Source organism: Centropristis striata, chromosome 3, assembly GCF_030273125.1.
Source record: "Centropristis striata isolate RG_2023a ecotype Rhode Island chromosome 3, C.striata_1.0, whole genome shotgun sequence".
NCBI lineage: Eukaryota > Metazoa > Chordata > Actinopteri > Perciformes > Serranidae > Centropristis > Centropristis striata.
In genome coordinates, this window is record NC_081519.1 from 44658961 (window position 1) to 44679169 (window position 20209).

The 20209-nt window shown below is 38.6% G+C and overlaps 2 protein-coding genes across 2 annotated transcripts in view; one reads left to right on the forward strand and one right to left on the reverse strand.

Moving 5' to 3' along the window:
- The window catches only part of ecm2 (extracellular matrix protein 2, female organ and adipocyte specific), a 31168-nt gene extending 16160 nt beyond the window's left edge, over positions 1-15008 (forward strand). The window contains exons 5-12 of the mRNA XM_059329886.1: positions 358-1134; positions 2079-2194; positions 2947-3082; positions 5064-5221; positions 8156-8295; positions 9544-9656; positions 10854-11067; positions 14643-15008. Of these exons, the coding sequence (XP_059185869.1) occupies positions 358-1134; positions 2079-2194; positions 2947-3082; positions 5064-5221; positions 8156-8295; positions 9544-9656; positions 10854-11067; positions 14643-14811 (1823 nt within the window). The 3' untranslated portion in view covers positions 14812-15008. The remainder of the gene's footprint in view (positions 1-357; positions 1135-2078; positions 2195-2946; positions 3083-5063; positions 5222-8155; positions 8296-9543; positions 9657-10853; positions 11068-14642) is intronic.
- The window catches only part of cenpp (centromere protein P), a 161318-nt gene that overhangs the window by 25664 nt on the left and 115445 nt on the right, over positions 1-20209 (reverse strand). The window lies entirely within an intron of this gene.

Below are 20209 nucleotides of genomic sequence, written 5' to 3' on the forward strand. Positions count from 1 at the left end.
TGGTCCAGACTGGTCTACAGCAGCCGTCTGCTCTGTAGCTACAACAAGCTGGTCTACCTGTCTACCTGTCTGTCTACCTGTCTGTCTGTCTACCTGTCCACAACACTAACACAGAGCCGTCTGTCTGTCTGTCCTCCTTCCGTCCCCACCGTATCATTCTCTTTAAGCGGTCTTTATTTTTTCCTACTTTTCCTCCCATTCTTCTTCTCCTGTCCCATCTCCATCCCTTCCTCCCTCCCTCCCTCCCCTTCCTTCCTTCCTTCCTTCCTTCTCTACCGTCACCTTTCCTTTCCTTTCCTCCGGGCCACATCCTGCTCTCTGATTGGCTGCCCCTCGTCACCTGACCCCGCCCCCCAGACCTTGACCTCTCTGGTGACTCCCCAGTTCCCAACGACCCCGGAGAGTCTCTGACCCCGCTGAGCCAGGAGGAGATCCAGAGGATCCTCTGGAGGGAGGAGGAGGAGCACCGCGAGGAGGAGGAGCGCCTGAGGAAGAAGGACGAGGCGAGGAGGAAGAGGAGGAAGCAGAGGAAGGAGCAGGCGGACAAACAGAGGAAGATCGTTGAGCAGAGGAGGAGGGAGGAGGAGGAGGCTCTGAGGCTGCAGGTGGAGAAGGAGGAGGAGGAGTGGAGGAGGCAGATAGAGGAGGAGAGGAGGAGGCAGGAGGAGAAGAGGAAACAGGAGGAGGAAGACAGGAAGCGGAGGGAGGAGGAAGAGAGAGAAGCTAGGGAGAAGGAAAGGAAGCTAGAGGAGGAGAGGAGAAGTCAGGAGGAGAAGCTGAGGGAGGAACTACTGGCTCTGGTGGAGGAGGAAGAGGAGGAGTACGAGGAGGAGGTGGAGGAGGAGGTGTGGCTGAGAGGAGATGTCTTTAAGATGCCGCCAAAAGAACCAGAAGAACCAGAAGAACCAGACTTGATCCCTGTTCCCATCCCAAGACCTCCTGCTGAGACGGAGGTGGAGGAGGAAGAGGAGGAGGAGGAGGAGGAGAGGAAGGTGGTGATCCTGGAGGAGGAGAGAGGAGGAGGCCTCCCTCCAGGCTGCGACATCTCTGACGTCACTCTGACATGTGACAACGTCAGACTGAGCTACTTCCCTCCTCTGTCCATCCCCGAGCTCAAGTCTCTGAGTCTGGAGGGTGAGTCACAAATATAAAACCTGACGCTCTAACACACGGCACTAGTGTTTTAAAAATAATAATAAGAATAATTTAAACTTTAAAGGAACACTCCACCGTTTTTTCATATTAAAACATGTTATTGGGTCAAGTAAGACGAGTTGATACAGACCTCTTGCGTCTCAATGCGTGCACTCAATCGCCCTGGCGCGCGGCGCCACTTGGCTAGCACTTAGCTTAGCCCAGTTCATTCATTAGGATCCAAACAGATGGACAGTTAGAAGCGACCAAACTCCTCCACGTTTTCCCTATTTAAATACAGCTACACGAGTAGTTAAACCACCAAGTATGGTCGGCGCAGTAATATCATCACTCCTGAAAAATCTTCTCCCCTCAGGAGTGATGATATTACTGCGCCGAGGCGAAGTGCTCCCAAGTGCTATTCCGCCATACATTATAGTTCTCCTTTTTATCCGCTTAGAAAAGCGCCACGTTTTATTTTGTGTTGCCATACTTGGTGGTTTAACTACTCGTGTAGCTTTATTTAAATAGGGAAAACGTGGAGGAGTTTGGTCGCTTCTAACTGTCCATCTGTTTGGATCCTAATGAATGAACTGGGCTAAGCTAAGTGCTAGCCAAGTGGCGCCGCGCGCCAGGGTGATTGAGTGCACGCATTGAGACGCAAGAGGTCTGTATCAACTCGTCTTACTTGACCCAATAACATGTTTTAATATGAAAAAACGGTGGAGTGTTCCTTTAATTAACCAGGAAGTCCCATTGAGATTTAAAATATCTTTTTCAAGATTCAGTACCAGATTTGTAAGACCTAGAGTGGATTTTGTTTAAAAATGACTGGAAGCCAATCCTACAGACTGCATCTGGGAACAAATGATGCAAATAAATATAAAACAAGGCAACAGAAGCAGACAGTCAGCAGACTGTTTCCTCTTGTTCCTCTCCTGCAGGAAACAGCATCAGCAGCATCCCAGCTGAAGCCTTCAACGGGATCCCCAACCTGGAGTGGATCAACCTGAAGAAGAACAAACTCACCTCTGCTGCCATCGATGCTAAAGCCTTCAAAGTAAGACACTAAATGACTCCAGCCCTTCACAATAAAACCCTACACCAGCCAACTGCCGGCCACTTGATTCTAGTGTTTCTCTAGAGGCGACCAGAGCCTGTAAATCAGACATATTGATCAATCAGACATATTGATCATCTGATCAACCAGACAGAAAATAGAAACGGTAGAATGTGATATGATGGCTCCACGTGTCATATTTACCAACAAGACAAGAAACTAATCAGTCAGTGTTACTTTAAGCTTGAAAATGAGTTTCATAAATATATAAAAATGAGCCTACGTTTAAATCAGTTGAATATGTGAGTCCACAGATGGTATTTTGGGTCTCTTTGGTAAATTTATGTCTCTTTTTGGTCATTTTATGTATTTTTTTGGTCATTTTGTGTCTTTTATGGTTGTTTTTTGCATCTATTTTTGATCATTTTTGTGTCTTTTTTTGGTCATTTTTGCATCTATTTTTGGTCATTTTGTGTCTTTTTTTTACACAGGTACATCTAAAAAAATTAGAATATCATGAAAAAGTTCTAGATTTTTTGTCAATCACTTCAGAAAGTGAAACTCATACATTACCCAGAGAGGGAAATATTTAAAGCCTGTTTTTCTTGTAATTTTGATGTGAAACCAGACAGAAGAGAGAACTGGACAGGAACTTCTGGATTAAATATTAGTGGTACAAAGAGTCCACTTCCCACTATCACCAGTACCTGTGTGTGTGTGTGTGTGTGTGTGTGTGTGTGTGTGTGTCTCAGGGTCTGAGGATGTTGAAGCGTCTCTACCTGGACGGGAACCTTCTAGAGACCATCCCGGAGGACCTGCCCTCCTCCCTGCAGGAGCTGAAGATCAGTGAGAACAGACTGACAGCAGTCAAAGAGGACAGCTTCAGAGGTACCCACAACGTTTCCCACAATGCACCTGCACAGTGACACCAGCTTTAGTGTCACTAAATACTCTGTCAGCTGTCATTTATACCTAACAACAACAACAACAACAACAACAACCCACCACGCTGCCAACCAGAGCTGCAACTAACCATTATTTATCATTTTCCATTATTCTGACGACTATTTCCTTGATTATCTGATTATTCTTTTGGTCTACAAAATGCCACAGAACAGTGAAAAATGTCCATCACAGCATTACATAAAAGCTGTAAGTCTATAAAGCCCCTCCCCTTTGGTTCTTAGCGCAGACTGGTTGGCCTAAAGCAGCGGTGTCAAACTCAAATACACAATGGGCCAAAATGTAAAACTTGAATAAAATCGCGGGCCAACATTGAACAAATAAACCTTTTAATATCTACCAAACATGTTTTGCTTTAACATTAAATATGGAACCAGCAACGCTTATAAACATACAATATATAACTAAATAGTGCAGACATGCAAAATCAAATTTCAAATAAAAAACACATCAATGTCATTCATTTATTAAATAAAAATTAAATAAAAATCGTATGCCTCTTTTCTATTTGCATCCTTCTGATTTAAATATCAAAATAAACGTTTTCAACAGGTTAATAAATTCTGCCTTTCTTTTCTCCATTTTTGGGAAGGGGTAGCTGGGAGACAGCTCTAGCTTGAGGTTGCTATGACGACTGTCACAGAGGAGCGTTTCTGGGTCCTGTCCTGATTGACGCGCCAAAACAACAGCAGGGCATTGTGGGATTTGTAGTATTAGCGGTAAATGTGCCGTATAATACCGGCGGGTCAGCTTTTATAGTACAATAATAAGATAATAATTTGGTATTGCCTCGCGGGCCAAATAAAATTACACTGCGGGCCCACGGGCCAGAGTTTGACACCCCTGGTCTAGAGGATCTGAGGACGCGGGTCGGCTCTATAGGATTAGTTCTTCTGTTGCCAACTAACTGTGTGATAATGAGCCGATGGTTAACAGACCAGTCTCTCTGTTGGTCTGAACCATCACAGGTCAGTTCAGTCTGTGTCTGACAGTAGTGAGTCTTTCTCCAAACCTTCGGACCAGAAACAGGAAACTCTCTGGCCCAATCCACTCAGACACTGATGGAGACACTGACCAGATTCATCTCACAGAGATAGGAAAGTTCACTCTGTGGAGTCTTTAAATCCTTTTCATCCTTGATACACCACTTCAACATTTAGAACCAAAAGAAACAAAGAAAAACCAACATGAATGTGATCTTGTGATTGTGTGTGATCCTGTCATCAACTCTGGTTTTATTCTAGTGGGACTCTGTTTGATTTGGCTCTTTGTGTTTAGAGGAACAATTTAGGTCATTTTGTGTCTTTTTGTGTGCCTTTTTTGTCATTTTGTGTCTTTTTGGTCATTTTGTGTCTTCTTTTGTGTTTTTTTTTGGTCATTTTGTGATTTCTTCTGTGCTTTTTTGGGGTCATTTTGTGTCTTTTGGGTCATCTTGTGTCTTTTATTGTAAATTTTGGATCTTTTGGTTGGTAATTTTGTGTCTTTTTTAGTAATTTTGTGTCTTTTTTTGGTCATTTTGTGTCGTTTTTAGTAATTTTGTGTCTTTTTTTTAGTAATTTTGGATCTTTTGTTGGTAATTTTGTGCCTTTTTTTTGTAATTTTGTGTCTTTTTTTTAGTAATTTTGTGTCTTTTTTTTTTTTTTTTTTTTTAGTAATTTTGTGTCTTTTTTTGGTCATTTTGTGTCTTTTTTAGTCCTTTATTCCAACATAAAATGTGATTTTGAATCTTTGTTTTTACTTTCAAAACACTATCATGCTCAATTAAAGTTAAAAATGAAATGTTTTAGAGGACTTGATGATGTTTAGAGGTGTTAACAACCTTTTGATGCTCCACAGTAACGTTATAAATACAAGTTATACTCAAAGGAAGAGTAACTGTTGACCTTTATCTGTCTGCTGGTTCTAGATCTGAGCAGCCTGGTGATTCTGGAGCTGGAGGGGAACCTGCTGTCTGAGGGGAACGTGGCTCCTCTGGCCTTCAGGCCTCTCAGCCAGCTCTCATACCTCCGGCTGGGCAGAAACCACTTCCGCACCGTCCCACAAGGTCTCCCCTCATCTCTGCTGGTAGGGTTATTATCTGTTACCCACACTGGGACGCCTCACACTGCCACAGCTTTGACTCTCAGCGCTCTCTCCTGGTTAAAAAACCCACAAACAACCACAAACACCAGCACATGCTCATAAAAAATCTGTTACATTTAAGGTAAATTACCAGCAGCTGTGGTTGACAGGATTTAAGCGAAGAAATGACAGTGAGCGGGTTTTCTACTGTAAATTTAAATGTAAATATTATTAAAAAAACTGTGTTTTCTACAGTTTAAAAGTTTTGTACTATTCCTTGATTTACGGTAATATGATGGTGATATTACATTTTTAATTTTACGTCTACACTGTAAAGAAAAATCTGTTTAATTTGCGGTAAAATACCGTCAGCTATGGTTTCCAGAACTTCACCGTAAAAATTACAGTTAGTAGGTTTTCTACTGTAAATGTAAATATCAGCAAAAAAACTGTAATTTAGACTCAATATTCCCTTTATTTTTAGGGTTATTGTGTCCTTGTGACATGATGGTATTTCTACATTAATTTTACATGAACATTTTTATATTTTTACAGTTAAACTGTGTGTTTTCAAAAGTTTTGTACTATTCTTTGATTTACGGTAATTAAAAGTGTCTATTATGGTGATATGCAATTTTTTATTTTACGCCCTATTTCTCATGCAATTTGACAGAGTTTTACTGTAATTTCTACAAATATTTTTTACAGTGTATGGACGAGGCGAAACTAGTCACTAATACTCGATCCTCCAGAACTCACTGTGAAAAAAGAAAAGTTGGGTGAACTCAAAATTTCAAGGCAACAAACTTCGATAAAATTTTAAGTTGGACAATTAAACTAAATATTTTAAGTTTTGTTTTTGAGTTTGCTCAACTCTGAATTTCTCTGGCACGATTGTAACGCTGCTATGAAATGTCAGCTAATGTTGTGACCCCAATTTTGAGTTAGCATTGATACGCTAATGGCTACTCTTGTAGCTGTAACAAGCAGCGCCGCTAGCATCAGTTAGCCGCTAGCATCAGTTAGCCGCTAGCTTTCGCTAATGACCAAATTTCCCAACAAAGAAATAAGAGTTATCAGAACTATTGTCCCTTGTTGTGAACCCCAACTTAAAGATATAAGTAACAACAACTCACCAACTTGTTTTTGAGCAGACAACTGGCTTCCTTTGTTGTGCTAACTTACATTATTGCCCTAAATGTCAATAATTTATATTTCCAAATTTTACCAACTTAAATCACCGTTTTAGGCCAAAAAATACAAGTTGGCTTTTTTGCAGTGGTGAAGAATATTTAGAGACTTTGTGCTGACCATTTTTTTGCCAATAATTGGCAAAAAAAGTAGCACGTCTCTGGAGGAAAAGCTCAATAAAAGTATGCAAGGAGCCTCCAGCAGCATATTATTGTGCATTAACTCTATCAGACTCATCTATCAGAGGCCTTGAGAGCAGCTGGATGCAGTCAGTCAGGAATCCAGCTCTGCTGATGCATCACTATGACTCTGTGGCTGTGTGAGACTGGTCCAGTGTGTAAACGGAGCTCCTACCTGTGGGAACCAGTCACCCAACCTCTCATTATGGCTTCTGGTTCACCACAAACGCTGCACAACACCAGAGACACGCTGCTGCTGGAAATCCTCCTGAAACCAACTCATGTTACCACCTCACAGGCTTTATACTCTCTCTGACAATACAAAACCTGGACCAGGTCCCAGGAACCAGTCCTGGAGCCCTGACACCTTTAACCCTCTGTAGTCCAGCAGATTTAGGTTCAAATGTGTCAACTTCCTCTGCATTAATGTCTGTCTGTTTAACATTTTTACTGTTTCTGTTCAGATTTTACATTTTTTTTTATTTAAAAAACAAAAGTATAAAGCTGCCAGGAACCCAAAATACAAACAAAAGACACATCTTTCTATGGCACAGAAGAAAAAATTATGAATAAAACTACAAAAGTCCATTTGCATATAAATTTTCATTGTAGAAAGAAAATCCACATTTTAAAATGGTCTAGAAACATAAATGTGACACTGTGAAAGCTTCTATGATTGAACTTTAACTGGCTTTCTCATCTTGTCTACATATCAGATATAAATAAAGTTATTACTGTAAATAAAACTCCAGAGGGTTAATATTAATATTTGTTCTGTGCTAATAAACTCAGAATGTTCCTGGTTTTCATCTGATTACAACGACTGCTTAACCCTTTAAAGTCTTGGTTTATTTTGTCCATTTTTAAATCATTCAGCCTGTAAATTCCACTTAAAAAATGTTTACCATGACGTGGATTCATTTTTTTCAGTACAATCTCACCTATATGACTCGATTATTATTATTTTTTTACTTTTTCAATTGCTGCATCAACATTTTAACACGAAAAAACATGCAAAAGAACATAAAATTGGATTTAAAAAAAATACAGTTTTTTACTTTCCGTAACACTATAATGCTCAATAAAGAATTTAAAATGGTGTGAATGTAATCACAGATCGTGAATACAACATACGGGAGGTAAAATGAGAACATCATTGAGTTCTATGTTTTAATATTAAATATATTTGACCTTATCTCTGGTTTTACTTGCAGAAACTGGCCTGGAGTTAGTGAGTTAGTGAGTTAGTTAACAGCAGGATTCCACTCAGTTTAAACAAAGATTGTAGACTGAATAAAAGTTAAATTAGTGTTGGGGTGGATTATGTATTTATAAATCCAAACAGTCCACAAAAACCAACAAACCACAGACTGGTGAGCCAAGATCTCTGAACCAGAATCCTTCAGTTAACACAAGCGTTTAATGAGGAACTCATTAAAACAGAACAAACAGAAAACAACAGTAGATCTTCAGGGATCAGACTCTAAATACCAGAGATCGTCCACAAGTTTCCACCAATGACAACATGTTGTTTTCCAACTCTGATGTCAACTTTTGTGTTGTTCAGGAGCTCTACTTGGAGAATAATCTGATCGAGGAAATATCAGAGACGGTTTTCAACCAAACAAACAGTCTGAACGTGATTTCTCTGAGACACAACCGGCTGGACGAGAGCCGGATCGCCCCGCTGGCCTGGATCCACCACAGGTCAGATAAAAACAGACCACTCTCTACACTGTAAAAAGTGTCTGCAGGTTTCAGGGTGAAAAACTGCTAAACTATGACAGTAAAAGACGTAAAATGATAAATGAGTTAATTCAGTTTCAGTAACAATGAAACACTGGAAATGTACACTGTAAAAAAAAACCAACTGTTGTTTTTATGGTAAAAACCAGCAGAACTTTACCGTAATAAATACGGTGCAACTTTTTCTAATATTATGGTAAAATGATATTAACACTGTTGATTTCATGTTTAAGATTGACATTTTATTCCATATTTTACAGTATAAATAGAAAGTTTTTCCATCAAAAGAAACGCTGTTCTGCAATATAATTGACAAGAAAATACTTTATAAATTAAAGATTTAACCATTAAATATTACAGTATATTTCTGTTAGAGAAAAAGTATTTTTACTAAAAATAAATGCAAAAATTACAGTGATGGCTTGTATATATATTAGTATATTTTTGTTACAAACACGGTGAGTATTTTACAGTGGAGTAATTTATTTTAAAAAATATATAAAAATGTAAAAAATAGTGTTTTGGCTGACTCATACATTTTCAGTGTTTCATTGTTAGTTAAACATTTTTTACAGTTTAAAAAAATAAATAACTCCACTCTGGCACCGTTTTTGTAACAAAAATATACTGTAATATATAAACAAGCCATCACTGTAATTTTTGCATTTATTTTTTGTAAAAATACTTTTTCTCTCTGTTAAATGTACTAAACACCATATCTCTAACAGAAATATACTGAACAGAAATATAACATTTAATGGTAAAATCTTTAATTTATGCAGCATTTATAAAGTATTTTCTGGTCAATTATATGGCAGAACAGCGTTACTTTTTTTATGGTAAAATAATGAATAAAATGTCAATCTTAAACATGAAATCAACAGTGCTAATATAATTTTACAGTAATATTAAAAAAAGTTGCACCGTATTTATTACGGTAAAGTTCTGCTGGTTTTTACCATAAAAACAAGGTTTTTTTTATAGTGTAGTATTTGGCTGTAACCATTACAGACGTTTTTCACAACCATTATTTTTCATGTGCCATTTCTAGCTGTATGTTTAATCTGTCCTGATGTCTTATTGATCGTTCAGAGTAAAGGGACATTTTTTATTTTGGCACTATATTGATCAGACGGTATCTCATTTCTGTTTCTCCAATCAATCAATCATGTTCTCTCTCATTTCATTTCTTTCTGTCCTCATCTGCAGGAACCTGGAGTCCATCGACCTCTCTCATAATGATCTTTACCTGGTTCCTTCCTACCTGCCCAGGTCTCTGATCCACCTGGTGCTGGTGGGGAACAACATCGAGAGGATACCTGGTGGGTTGATGAACACCTGATGGACTCAACAACTGTTAGGTTATGTCATCTGATAGACAGAACAATCAATCAATAATCAAAATAATCCTTGATCGGCGACTTTGTCATGGACTCTCGTAGTTACAATCAGTTTGTTTACATGACACTTGAAAAAAACGAATTATTGCCTTAATGTGACTATAACTGGACAACTGAAGAGCATCTAAACGTGTTAATCTGACTGATGTCGGAGTTCTACAACTTCAATGGTCACATTAGCTAGTCACACGTTAGCCGGTCACGTTAGCCGGTCACATTAGCTAGTCACACGTTAGCCGGTCACGTTAGCCGGTCACATTAGCTAGTCACACGTTAGCCGGTCACGTTAGCCGGTCACGTTAGCCGGTCACATTAGCTAGTCACACGTTAGCCGGTCACATTAGCTAGTCACACGTTAGCCGGTCACATTAACTAGTCACACGTTAGCCGGTCACATTAACTAGTCACACGTTAGCCGGTCACATTAGCTAGTCACACGTTAGCCGGTCACATTAGCTAGTCACACGTTAGCCGGTCACATTAGCTAGTCGCACGTTAGCCGGTCACATTAGCTAGTCGCACGTTAGCCGGTCACATTAGCCAGTCGCATGTTAGCAAGTCACATTAGCCAGTCACACGTTAGCCGGTCACATTAGCTAGTCACACATTAGCCGGTCACATTAGCTAGTCACATGTTAGCCGGTCACATTAGCTAGTCACACATTAGCCGGTCACATTAGCTAGTCACATGTTAGCCGGTCACATTAGCCGGTCACATTAGCTAGTCACATGTTAGCAAGTCACATTAGCCAGTCACACGTTAGCCGGTCACATTAGCTAGTCACACATTAGCCGGTCACACATTAGCCGGTCACATTAGCTAGTCACATGTTAGCCGGTCACATTAGACAGTCGCGTTAGACGGTCACCTTAGCCAGTCACGCATTTGACAGTCACATTAGCCGGTCGAACAGAAACAGAAAGGCTCCATATTAACCCTCTGAAGCGACGCATATCTCCCCCCAGTGGTGAGGAGGAGGACACGTCCCGTCAGTTATTAGATTTTCTCAGTTGCATGTAAACTGGAACAAGGACAGAAGTCCTATTAAACGCTAATATCGATTTTAAGCATAGTTTGATTAAACTGTGCCTGTAAACGCTGAATGTTTGCGTCCTCAGGCTACGTCTTCGCCCACATGGACCCCGGTCTAGAGTACCTCTACCTGTCCTACAACAAGCTGGACGGAGAAGCCATCGAGCCCGAGTCGTTCTTCGGCTCGTACCAGTCGATGGTGGAACTTTGTCTGGACAACAACCAGCTGGTTTCTGTCCCGTCAGGCATCAACGAGATGACCAACCTGCACTTCCTCCGCCTCAACAACAACAGGATCCGGTAGGAAGTCTTCACTACGGCCCTCTAGCAGGGCTGGAGGCTTTACTGTCACTTTAATAGATTACTTCCTCCTCCTGGGAATAAATTACTCTTTTCTGTTTAATAATTCAGTTTTAATATCAATCACAGAATGACATTTGTTCAAACATTTTGATGTGAAGTAAACCTTTTTGAGGTGGGAAAAACTTTTTGAACCCAGAAGAATTATTTGGTCCTGGTTTTCATTTGATCCTCTTACCAGTTTTAATCATTGTGAGTGGTTATTTAGAAGTTTCTGCCCAGAGGTCAGACTGTGTTGAGTGGCAGAGAAACGTTTGAGTAAAGTCGCCGACAGGAAACAGGAGTGATGAAAGACAGAGCTTCAGGAAATAAAATCTAAATAAATTCAGTCCTATAAGATCCTGAGCAGACCACTGACTCATCTCAGCCCTCCAGACAATAAGTTCACTGAACGGAGCGTTGCCATGACGACAAGAAACAAAACAAGTTGATTCATGTTTCCACCTGAGAGTCAGACTGACCCACCTCGTTACTCACAGCTCCACTCACTCATCCTCTAATATACAAGGAACGTTTTAGCACTAGAACTATTCAATCTCCTTCTTCACTGCCAGGATGGTGAGAAATGAAATATAACCAGCCTCCAAGACCAAAAACCAGACTCAGACAAGCTGAGGCAACTGACAAATCATCAAAAATAAAACTAATCATAGTCGCTTTGGATGAAAGCATCTCCTACATGACTACATGTAAATAAAACACACAAGTCAACCTTTAAGTTTTACACAAAAATGACCAAAAAAGTCACACAAAACAACCAAAATAGATGCAAACATGATCAAAAAAGAAACAAAACTAACAAAAATAGACTTAAAAATGACACAAAACAACCAAAAATAGATGCAAAAATGACGAAAAAAGCTTTAGGCTTTATTTGTATGACAAATATATACATTTGTTTGGACAAATATAATGAAAACAACAAAAATATCTAACAAAGAGTTTAATTTAAGAGCTGATATCTAGACATTTAACATGGTTTTATTGAAAATGATTTTGGTTATTATGAATAAAACCATGTTAAATGTCTAGATATCAGCTCTTACATTAAACTCTTATCAGATATTTTTGTTGTTATCATTATATTTGTCCAAACTAATGAACCTTTAGTTGAACCAGACATTAAAATGAACCAGAACCTGAAGAAAACAAGGAGGTCTGATCATGTTTTCCATGACTGTCAGTATATGTGAATGGCCCACCATCACTTTATATCACAAGATGTAAAACAGCAGGAATATGATTATTATGTCCTGATGTGCAACACATGTGTGTCTGTTGTTGGGCCATAAACAGGTACAATCTGATCCTGTAGCTTTAAGAATGAGGTTTCTGTCCTGCTGCTGTCCACTGGGACTAACTCAGTAGTTCTCAACCTTTTTGAGTTGCGACCCCCAATTTAACATGCATGTTGTCCTCGACCCCCGCTCACTGAACACAATCTCACATGCACAGTTCGGATCACCCAAAAAAGAAACAAAATGACCAAAAAAAGACACAAACTGACCACAAAATGACCAAAAAAGATACAAAATGACCAGAAAAGACACAAAATGGCAAAACAAAGACACAAAATGACCAAAAAAAGACACAAAATGACCAAAAAAATGGAAACAAATGACCGAAAAAGACACAAAATGACCACAAAATGACCAAAAAAGATACAAAATGACCAAAAAAGACACAAAATGACCAAAAAAAGACACAAAATGACCAAAAAATGGAAACAAATGACCAAAAAAGACACAAAATGACCAAAAAAGACACAAAATGACAAAAAAAAGACACAAAATGACAAAAAAAAGACACAAATTGATCAAAAAAAGACATTAAGTGACCAAAAAGACTAAAACACTTTAACACAGTGGAGACAGAGCTGACTTCCAAAATGATTTGGCGACCCCCAGAAATCATCTCGCGACCCCAATTGGGGTCCCGACCCCAAGGTTGAGAATAGCTGGACTAACTAACTGTAAACCTGCTGCTGTTTCTCCTGCAGGAGTATCCCTGACTGGGACTAACTAACTGTAAACCTGCTGTTTCTCCTGCAGGAGCATCCCTGACTGGGACTAACTGATGTAAACCTGCTGTTTCTCCTGCAGGAGCATCCCTGACTGGGACTAACTGATGTAAACCTGCTGTTTCTCCTGCAGGAGCATCCCTGACTGGGACTAACTGATGTAAACCTGCTGTTTCTCCTGCAGGAGCATCCCTGACTGGGACTAACTGATGTAAACCTGCTGTTTCTCCTGCAGGAGTATCCCTGACTGGGACTAACTAACTGTAAACCTGCTGTTTCTCCTGCAGGAGCATCCCTGACTGGGACTAACTGTAAACCTGCTGCTGTTTCTCCTGCAGGAGCATCCCTGACTGGGACTAACTAACTGATGTTATCCTGCTGTTTCTCCTGCAGGAGCATCCCTGACTGGGACTAACTGACTGTAAACCTGCTGTTTCTCCTGCAGGAGCATCCCTGACTGGGACTAACTGACTGTAAACCTGCTGTTTCTCCTGCAGGAGCATCCCTGACTGGGACTAACTGACTGTAAACCTGCTGTTTCTCCTGCAGGAGTATCCCTGACTGGGACTAACTAACTGTAAACCTGCTGCTGTTTCTCCTGCAGGAGTATCCCTGACTGGGACTAACTAACTGATGTTAACCTGCTGTTTCTCCTGCAGGAGCATCCCTGACTGGGACTAACTGATGTTAACCTGCTGTTTCTCCTGCAGGAGCATCCCTGACTGGGACTAACTAACTGTAAACCTGCTGTTTCTCCTGCAGGAGCATCCCTGACTGGGACTAACTAACTGTTAACCTGCTGCTGTTTCTCCTGCAGGAGCATCCCTGACTGGGACTAACTGACTGTAAACCTGCTGTTTCTCCTGCAGGAGCATCCCTGACTGGGACTAACTAACTGTAAACCTGCTGTTTCTCCTGCAGGAGCATCCCTGACTGGGACTAACTGACTGTAAACCTGCTGTTTCTCCTGCAGGAGCATCCCTGACTGGGACTAACTAACTGTAAACCTGCTGTTTCTCCTGCAGGAGCATCCCTGACTGGGACTAACTGTAAACCTGCTGCTGTTTCTCCTGCAGGAGCATCCCTGACTGGGACTAACTAACTGATGTTATCCTGCTGTTTCTCCTGCAGGAGCATCCCTGACTGGGACTAACTGACTGTAAACCTGCTGTTTCTCCTGCAGGAGCATCCCTGACTGGGACTAACTGACTGTAAACCTGCTGTTTCTCCTGCAGGAGCATCCCTGACTGGGACTAACTGACTGTAAACCTGCTGTTTCTCCTGCAGGAGCATCCCTGACTGGGACTAACTAACTTATGTTCTCCTGCTGTTTCTCCTGCAGGAGCATCCCTGACTGGGACTAACTTATGTTCTCCTGCTGTTTCTCCTGCAGGAGCATCCCTGACTGGGACTAACTGATGTTCTCCTGCTGTTTCTCCTGCAGGAGCATCCCTGACTGGGACTAACTGATGTTCTCCTGCTGTTTCTCCTGCAGGAGCATCCCTGAGGAGGGGATCTGTGACCCTAACTCCAGCGGAGACTCCACCCTGGTGGCTCTGAGGCTGGAGAACAACTACATCGACCCCCAGAAGATCTCTCCTACCGCCTTCTCCTGCGTGCGCTCCTCCTCCAGCGTGGTCTTAAAGCCTCAGAGGACCAACTGAAGAAACGCTCAGAGACTCTGGGTTTAGAGACCAGAACCAGGAGCAGAGGCTGGTTTATGGGCCAAGACCATGAAAACACAAGATACATTTAAATAAACCTAAATCATCTCACTCCCCCAGAATAATCCCTGTATCATTCCGTCTTTACTTTTTCTATTGGCAATCAAAAATCACATTGTTATCTGTTTTTTATTATAAGACAAAAAATGAAAAAAATGCTTGTTTTTTTAATATTTCAATATTAGGCTCAGATCAAAAATATGAAATGGAAAAACGGGCACCAGGACTGAATTTGATTTTAATATTTAATTGGTCGAGTTAACGTGACCCGGAAGTTTGACTGTTGGTCAAACCAGCCGTCCCTATATAATAATAATAATAATAATAATAATAATAATAATATATAATGTAGTGACCCGTGTTGTGATATTTATGGTAAATTCATGTAAACTGCTCAGAGCGAGCTGACATGAAGGATAAACACTTTACTGTCATTCTGTCTCACTATTTCCAGTATAAAACTCATAAAACCATCAGAGAGGAGATGAAGTATTAACGTTACATCAACACAACACGTGAAATAATTAAATTGCGTCGCACCGAAAACGTATTTGTTGTGTCGACGTGCGGTTTTCAGTTTTCAGAATAAAGTGTTACACAACCAGCCAAATACCAGATAAATATGGAAATCAGATTAACTGCATGATATTCACAGAATTGTTCACTGTGGATTTTTAAAAATAAAACTCCTTTAGATATAGACTACAGTAAAATATTACATTACAAACTTCTGGGTCACGTTAACTCGACCAATTAAATATTAAAATCTAATTCAGTCCTGGTGCCCGTTTTTCCATTTCATATTATTGATCTGAGCCTAATATTGAAATATGAAAAAACAAGCATCTTTTTCATTTTTTGTGTTATCATAAAAAACAAATAACAAAATAAGCAGTCCATTTTTCATGATGTGGTTTTTGATTGCCAAATGAAAAAGGAAAGAAGGAAAGATACACAGATTCAGTTTCCTCTGATGATGGAAGCTGAAACAACACACAAAGAAAACTAGTAGAAAAAGTCTCAGTTCCTGCAGCTGAACTTCTCTTATGGAAACATAAACTGTTCTGTCAGATTCTTGGACCTGAACCTCACAAGCTGCATAAAGATGTGATTTTCTTCAACATTTTAGGTTTGGTATGTTGTTTTGCACCTTATTAACCCTGCGGCCCATTTTAATTTAACCCTTTCAGAACCTTAGGGCTCAAAATGTCCACCTCCAAGAAAATGCTATAAAAACTTTACAGATTCATATTTTAATCAACTTCTGCCCTGCTCAAAACTACAAAACACTCAAATATTTTGAAAATTTTAGCCCTTTAAATGCCAGTTTGATTGCACAATGTGCACTTGTTTTTTTATGGGGGAAAAACACAAAAATTGAGTTATTTTCCACATTTTTTCCCACATTTTAGTTTTTGTGTCAAATTTAAAATATAAAAACCCCTTTTTGGCCACTAGATGGCAGACATGTCCACTTCTAAATAACGCAAAAAAATATTACTGATACATACTTTATTCAACTTTTTTTTGGTTAAATCTTTCAATCAACTTCAGTCCTGATCAAAACTATCAAATATTCAATTATTTTCAGGATTATAACCCTTAAAATGCCAGTTTGATTCCATGATGTCACTGATGTTTTTTATGGGGAAAAAAACACAAAAATGTAGTTATTTTCCACATAATAAATAGTTTTTTCATTGGTTACAGATTGATATTTTTTCTACTTTTTTCTGCATAAACCTCTTAAACAACTTCTGCCCTGCTCAAAACTACCAAATGTTTAATTTTTTGGGGGCATTTTGACCCTTAAAATGCCACTTTGATTACACAATGTCACTGATGTTTTTTTTAAATGAAAAATGTAGTTATTTTTCATAAAATAAATATTTTTTTGGCTGGTTTTATCACAGCCTTGGATATGTCAAAGATTGAGAACAAAATTGATTTTGATGCATTTTTATTTTTTGTGTCAAATTTAAATGTAAAAACCCCTTTTTGGCCACTAGATGGCAGACATGCCCACTTCTAAATAACGCTAGAAAAATATTACTGAAACATATTTTATTCAACTTTTTTTTTGGTTAAATCTTTCAATCAACTTCAGTCCTGATCAAAACTATCAAATATTCAATTATTTTCAGGATTTTAACCCTTAAAATGCCAGTTTGATTCCATGATGTCACTGTTTTTCAATGAAAAATAACTAATTTTTTTGTGTTTTTTCTTTGAAAAACAGTGACATCATGGATTCAAACTGGCATTTAAATGGTTAAAATCCTCAAAATCTTTGAATGTTTGGTAGTTTTGAGCAGGGCGGAAGTTGTTTAAGAGGTTTATGCAGAAAAAAGTAGAAAAAAATATTAATCCCAGAGGGTTAAAGTGGTGTGAAGATGACAGAAACACCTTCAGACTTGAGAATCAAACACATCTGTCTCCTCTAGTCAAATGTTAAAGTCTGTAGAATGGAAAGAACTCCTGCAGCACACACAGTAAAACACAGTAAAGAGAAAACTCTAATAAAGAAATGGAAAGAATTTGATGAAATGAGACCACAAGCCCAACACATTATTTTTAACAGCCTCACCACCTTCATGTTCCATTTCTCAGCTCAGTTATTCCAGAAACTCTTTCATAAAAACTCTGACATGGAGGAGTGAACACATGTCACACATCCGTCAGATCGTTGTGTTTAGAGGATAAAGTTAGTGAGACGATCTCTTTAAACCAGAGTCACAAACTCTAATTACCTGGGCCGCTGGAGGCAGGATCAACAGGACCAGAAAAATGACACTAAATTACTAAAAAAAGACACTAAATGATCAAAAAAAGACACTAAATTATCAAAAAAAGACACAGAATTACTAAAAAAAGACACGAAATTATCAAAAAAAGACATTAAATTACTAGAAAAAGACAGTAAATTACTAAAAAAAAGACACAAAATTATCAAAAAAAGACACAGAATTACTAAAAAAAGAGTAAATTACAAAAAAAAGACACAAAATTATCAAAAAAAGACACAAAATTATTAAAAAACGACAGTAAATTACTAAAAAAAGACACACAATTATCAAAAAAAGACAGAATTATCAAAAAAAGACACAAAATTATTTAGAAAAGACACAAAATGACAGAAAAAAACTAAATTACTTAAAAAAGAAAGAAAATGACCAAAAAGACATTACTAAAAAAAGACAAAATTATTTTAAAAAGACACAAAATTACCAAAAAGGACAAAATTATTAAAAAAGACACAAAATTATTAAAAAAAGACACAAAATTACAAAAACAGTAATTAAAGGGACCTTCCACACACAACACGGTAAAGTGCCATTCATATAAAACTCACATTAAACTTTCATATCAAGGTGGGGGCCACAAAATATCATCACGAGGGCCACAATTGGCCCGCGGGCCGCCAGTTTGAGACCCATGATTTAAACTGATAAAGAGCCAGGAGATGTCTGAAGGAAGAACCTCTTATATTTTTGCTTGATTGCATCTTTAACAGCTCTCAGTCCAGATGGTTCAGCTTAATCTTTTGCTAGCAGCGAGCTGACATTAGAATAATATGTTTCAGGTCATAATGATGTGTTTTCACCCAAATATAGACATTAAAACCACAGTTTCCAGTTTGATTAACCCGCCGGCCCACTTTAATCTACTCCCCTTTCAGACCCTTCAGGCTGAAAACGTCCACTTCCAAAAAAATGCATTATAAACTTTACAGATTAATATTTTTTTCTGCATAAACCTCTTAAACAACTTCCATCCTGCTCAAAACGACTAACTGTTTAAACATTTTTTTTGGGCATTTTAACCCTTTAAATGCCAGTTTGATTGCACAATGTCACTGATTTTTTTTTTTTAAAGAAAAAACACACAAAAATGTAGTTATTTTCCATATAATAAATGATTTTGGGCTGGGGCATTGTTTCTTATCACAGTCATGGCTATGTCGAATATTAAGAACAAAATAGATTTTGAAAAACCAATGCCCCAGCCAAAAATCCTTTATTATATGGAAAATGACTACATTTTTGTGTGTTTTTTCATTGAAAAACAGTGACATCATGGAATCAATCTGGCATTTAAAGGGTTAAAATCCTCAAAATCATTGATTGTTTGGTAGTTTGGAGCAGGGCGGAACTTGTTTAAGAGGTTTATGCAGAAAAAAAAAGAAAAAAAATTAATCTGTAAAGTTTTTATCACATTTTTTTGGAAGTGGACATTTTCAGCCTGAAGGGAATGTGTTCGCAGTATATTATAGACACATTAGAAACATTTAAATTACAAAATATATCAGACAAAAAATCATGCCATTTGCAGCATCACAACCAAAATTATTACCAAAACCAAAGTGAAAAACGACATGTTGAGGACACTGACCACCACTGTTCTAAACATCATTTCAGTCCCAACCAACTAGAATAGAGACCGTCACTAGAACATTAGTCATCCAGCTAGCGGACTCATTTTCACAAGGTTTCCCTGAGAACTCCAGCCACAACTCTGGACTATAAAAAATAAATAAAAAGAAGAAGAAGAAGAAGAAGAAGAAAAGGCGTGTTCAGCTCCGTGTTTGGTGTGAACAGCTTGATTGACTGGTTTGGCAGCTGGAATAATGATAATAAGTGTTTCGATGAAAAAATAAGTGTTTTTCCGTTCTGTTTTATGTTTATGGTTAACTTTAAAGCTTCTCAGTGTCACACTGCAGCCGATCCTACCAACAGTTCACTTTCACACTAAACACATTTAGCAGCAGAGTGTGGAGTTTAGAGCTGCAGCTAACTATTATTCTCATTATCCATTAATCTGTGGATTATTTAAACGATTAATCGATTAGTTGTTTGGTCAATAAAATGTATAGAAATATCAATGAGTGTTTCCCAAACCACAAGATGACGTCAAAAAGACCCAAAATGACCAAAAAAAGACCAAAAATGACTAAAAAAGAGACAACATGACTAAAAAAGAGACAACATGACTAAAAAAGAGACAACATGACTAAAAAAAGACCCAAAATGACCAAAAAATGACACAAAAAGACCCAAAATGACTAAAAAAGAGACAACATGACTAAAAAAAGACCCAAAGTGACCAAAAAAATGACACAAAAAGAGCCAAAATGACTACAAAAATATCAATAAGTGTTTCCCAAACCACAAGATGACGTCCTCAAATCTCTTGTTTTGTCCACAAACCAAAGAGATATTCAGTTTATTGTCATAAAGGAACAAAGAAACCAGAAATATTCACATTGAAGAAGCTGAAATCAGAGAATTTGGACTTATTGTCTTTAAAAAAAACTGCTCAAACCAATTATTGGATTATC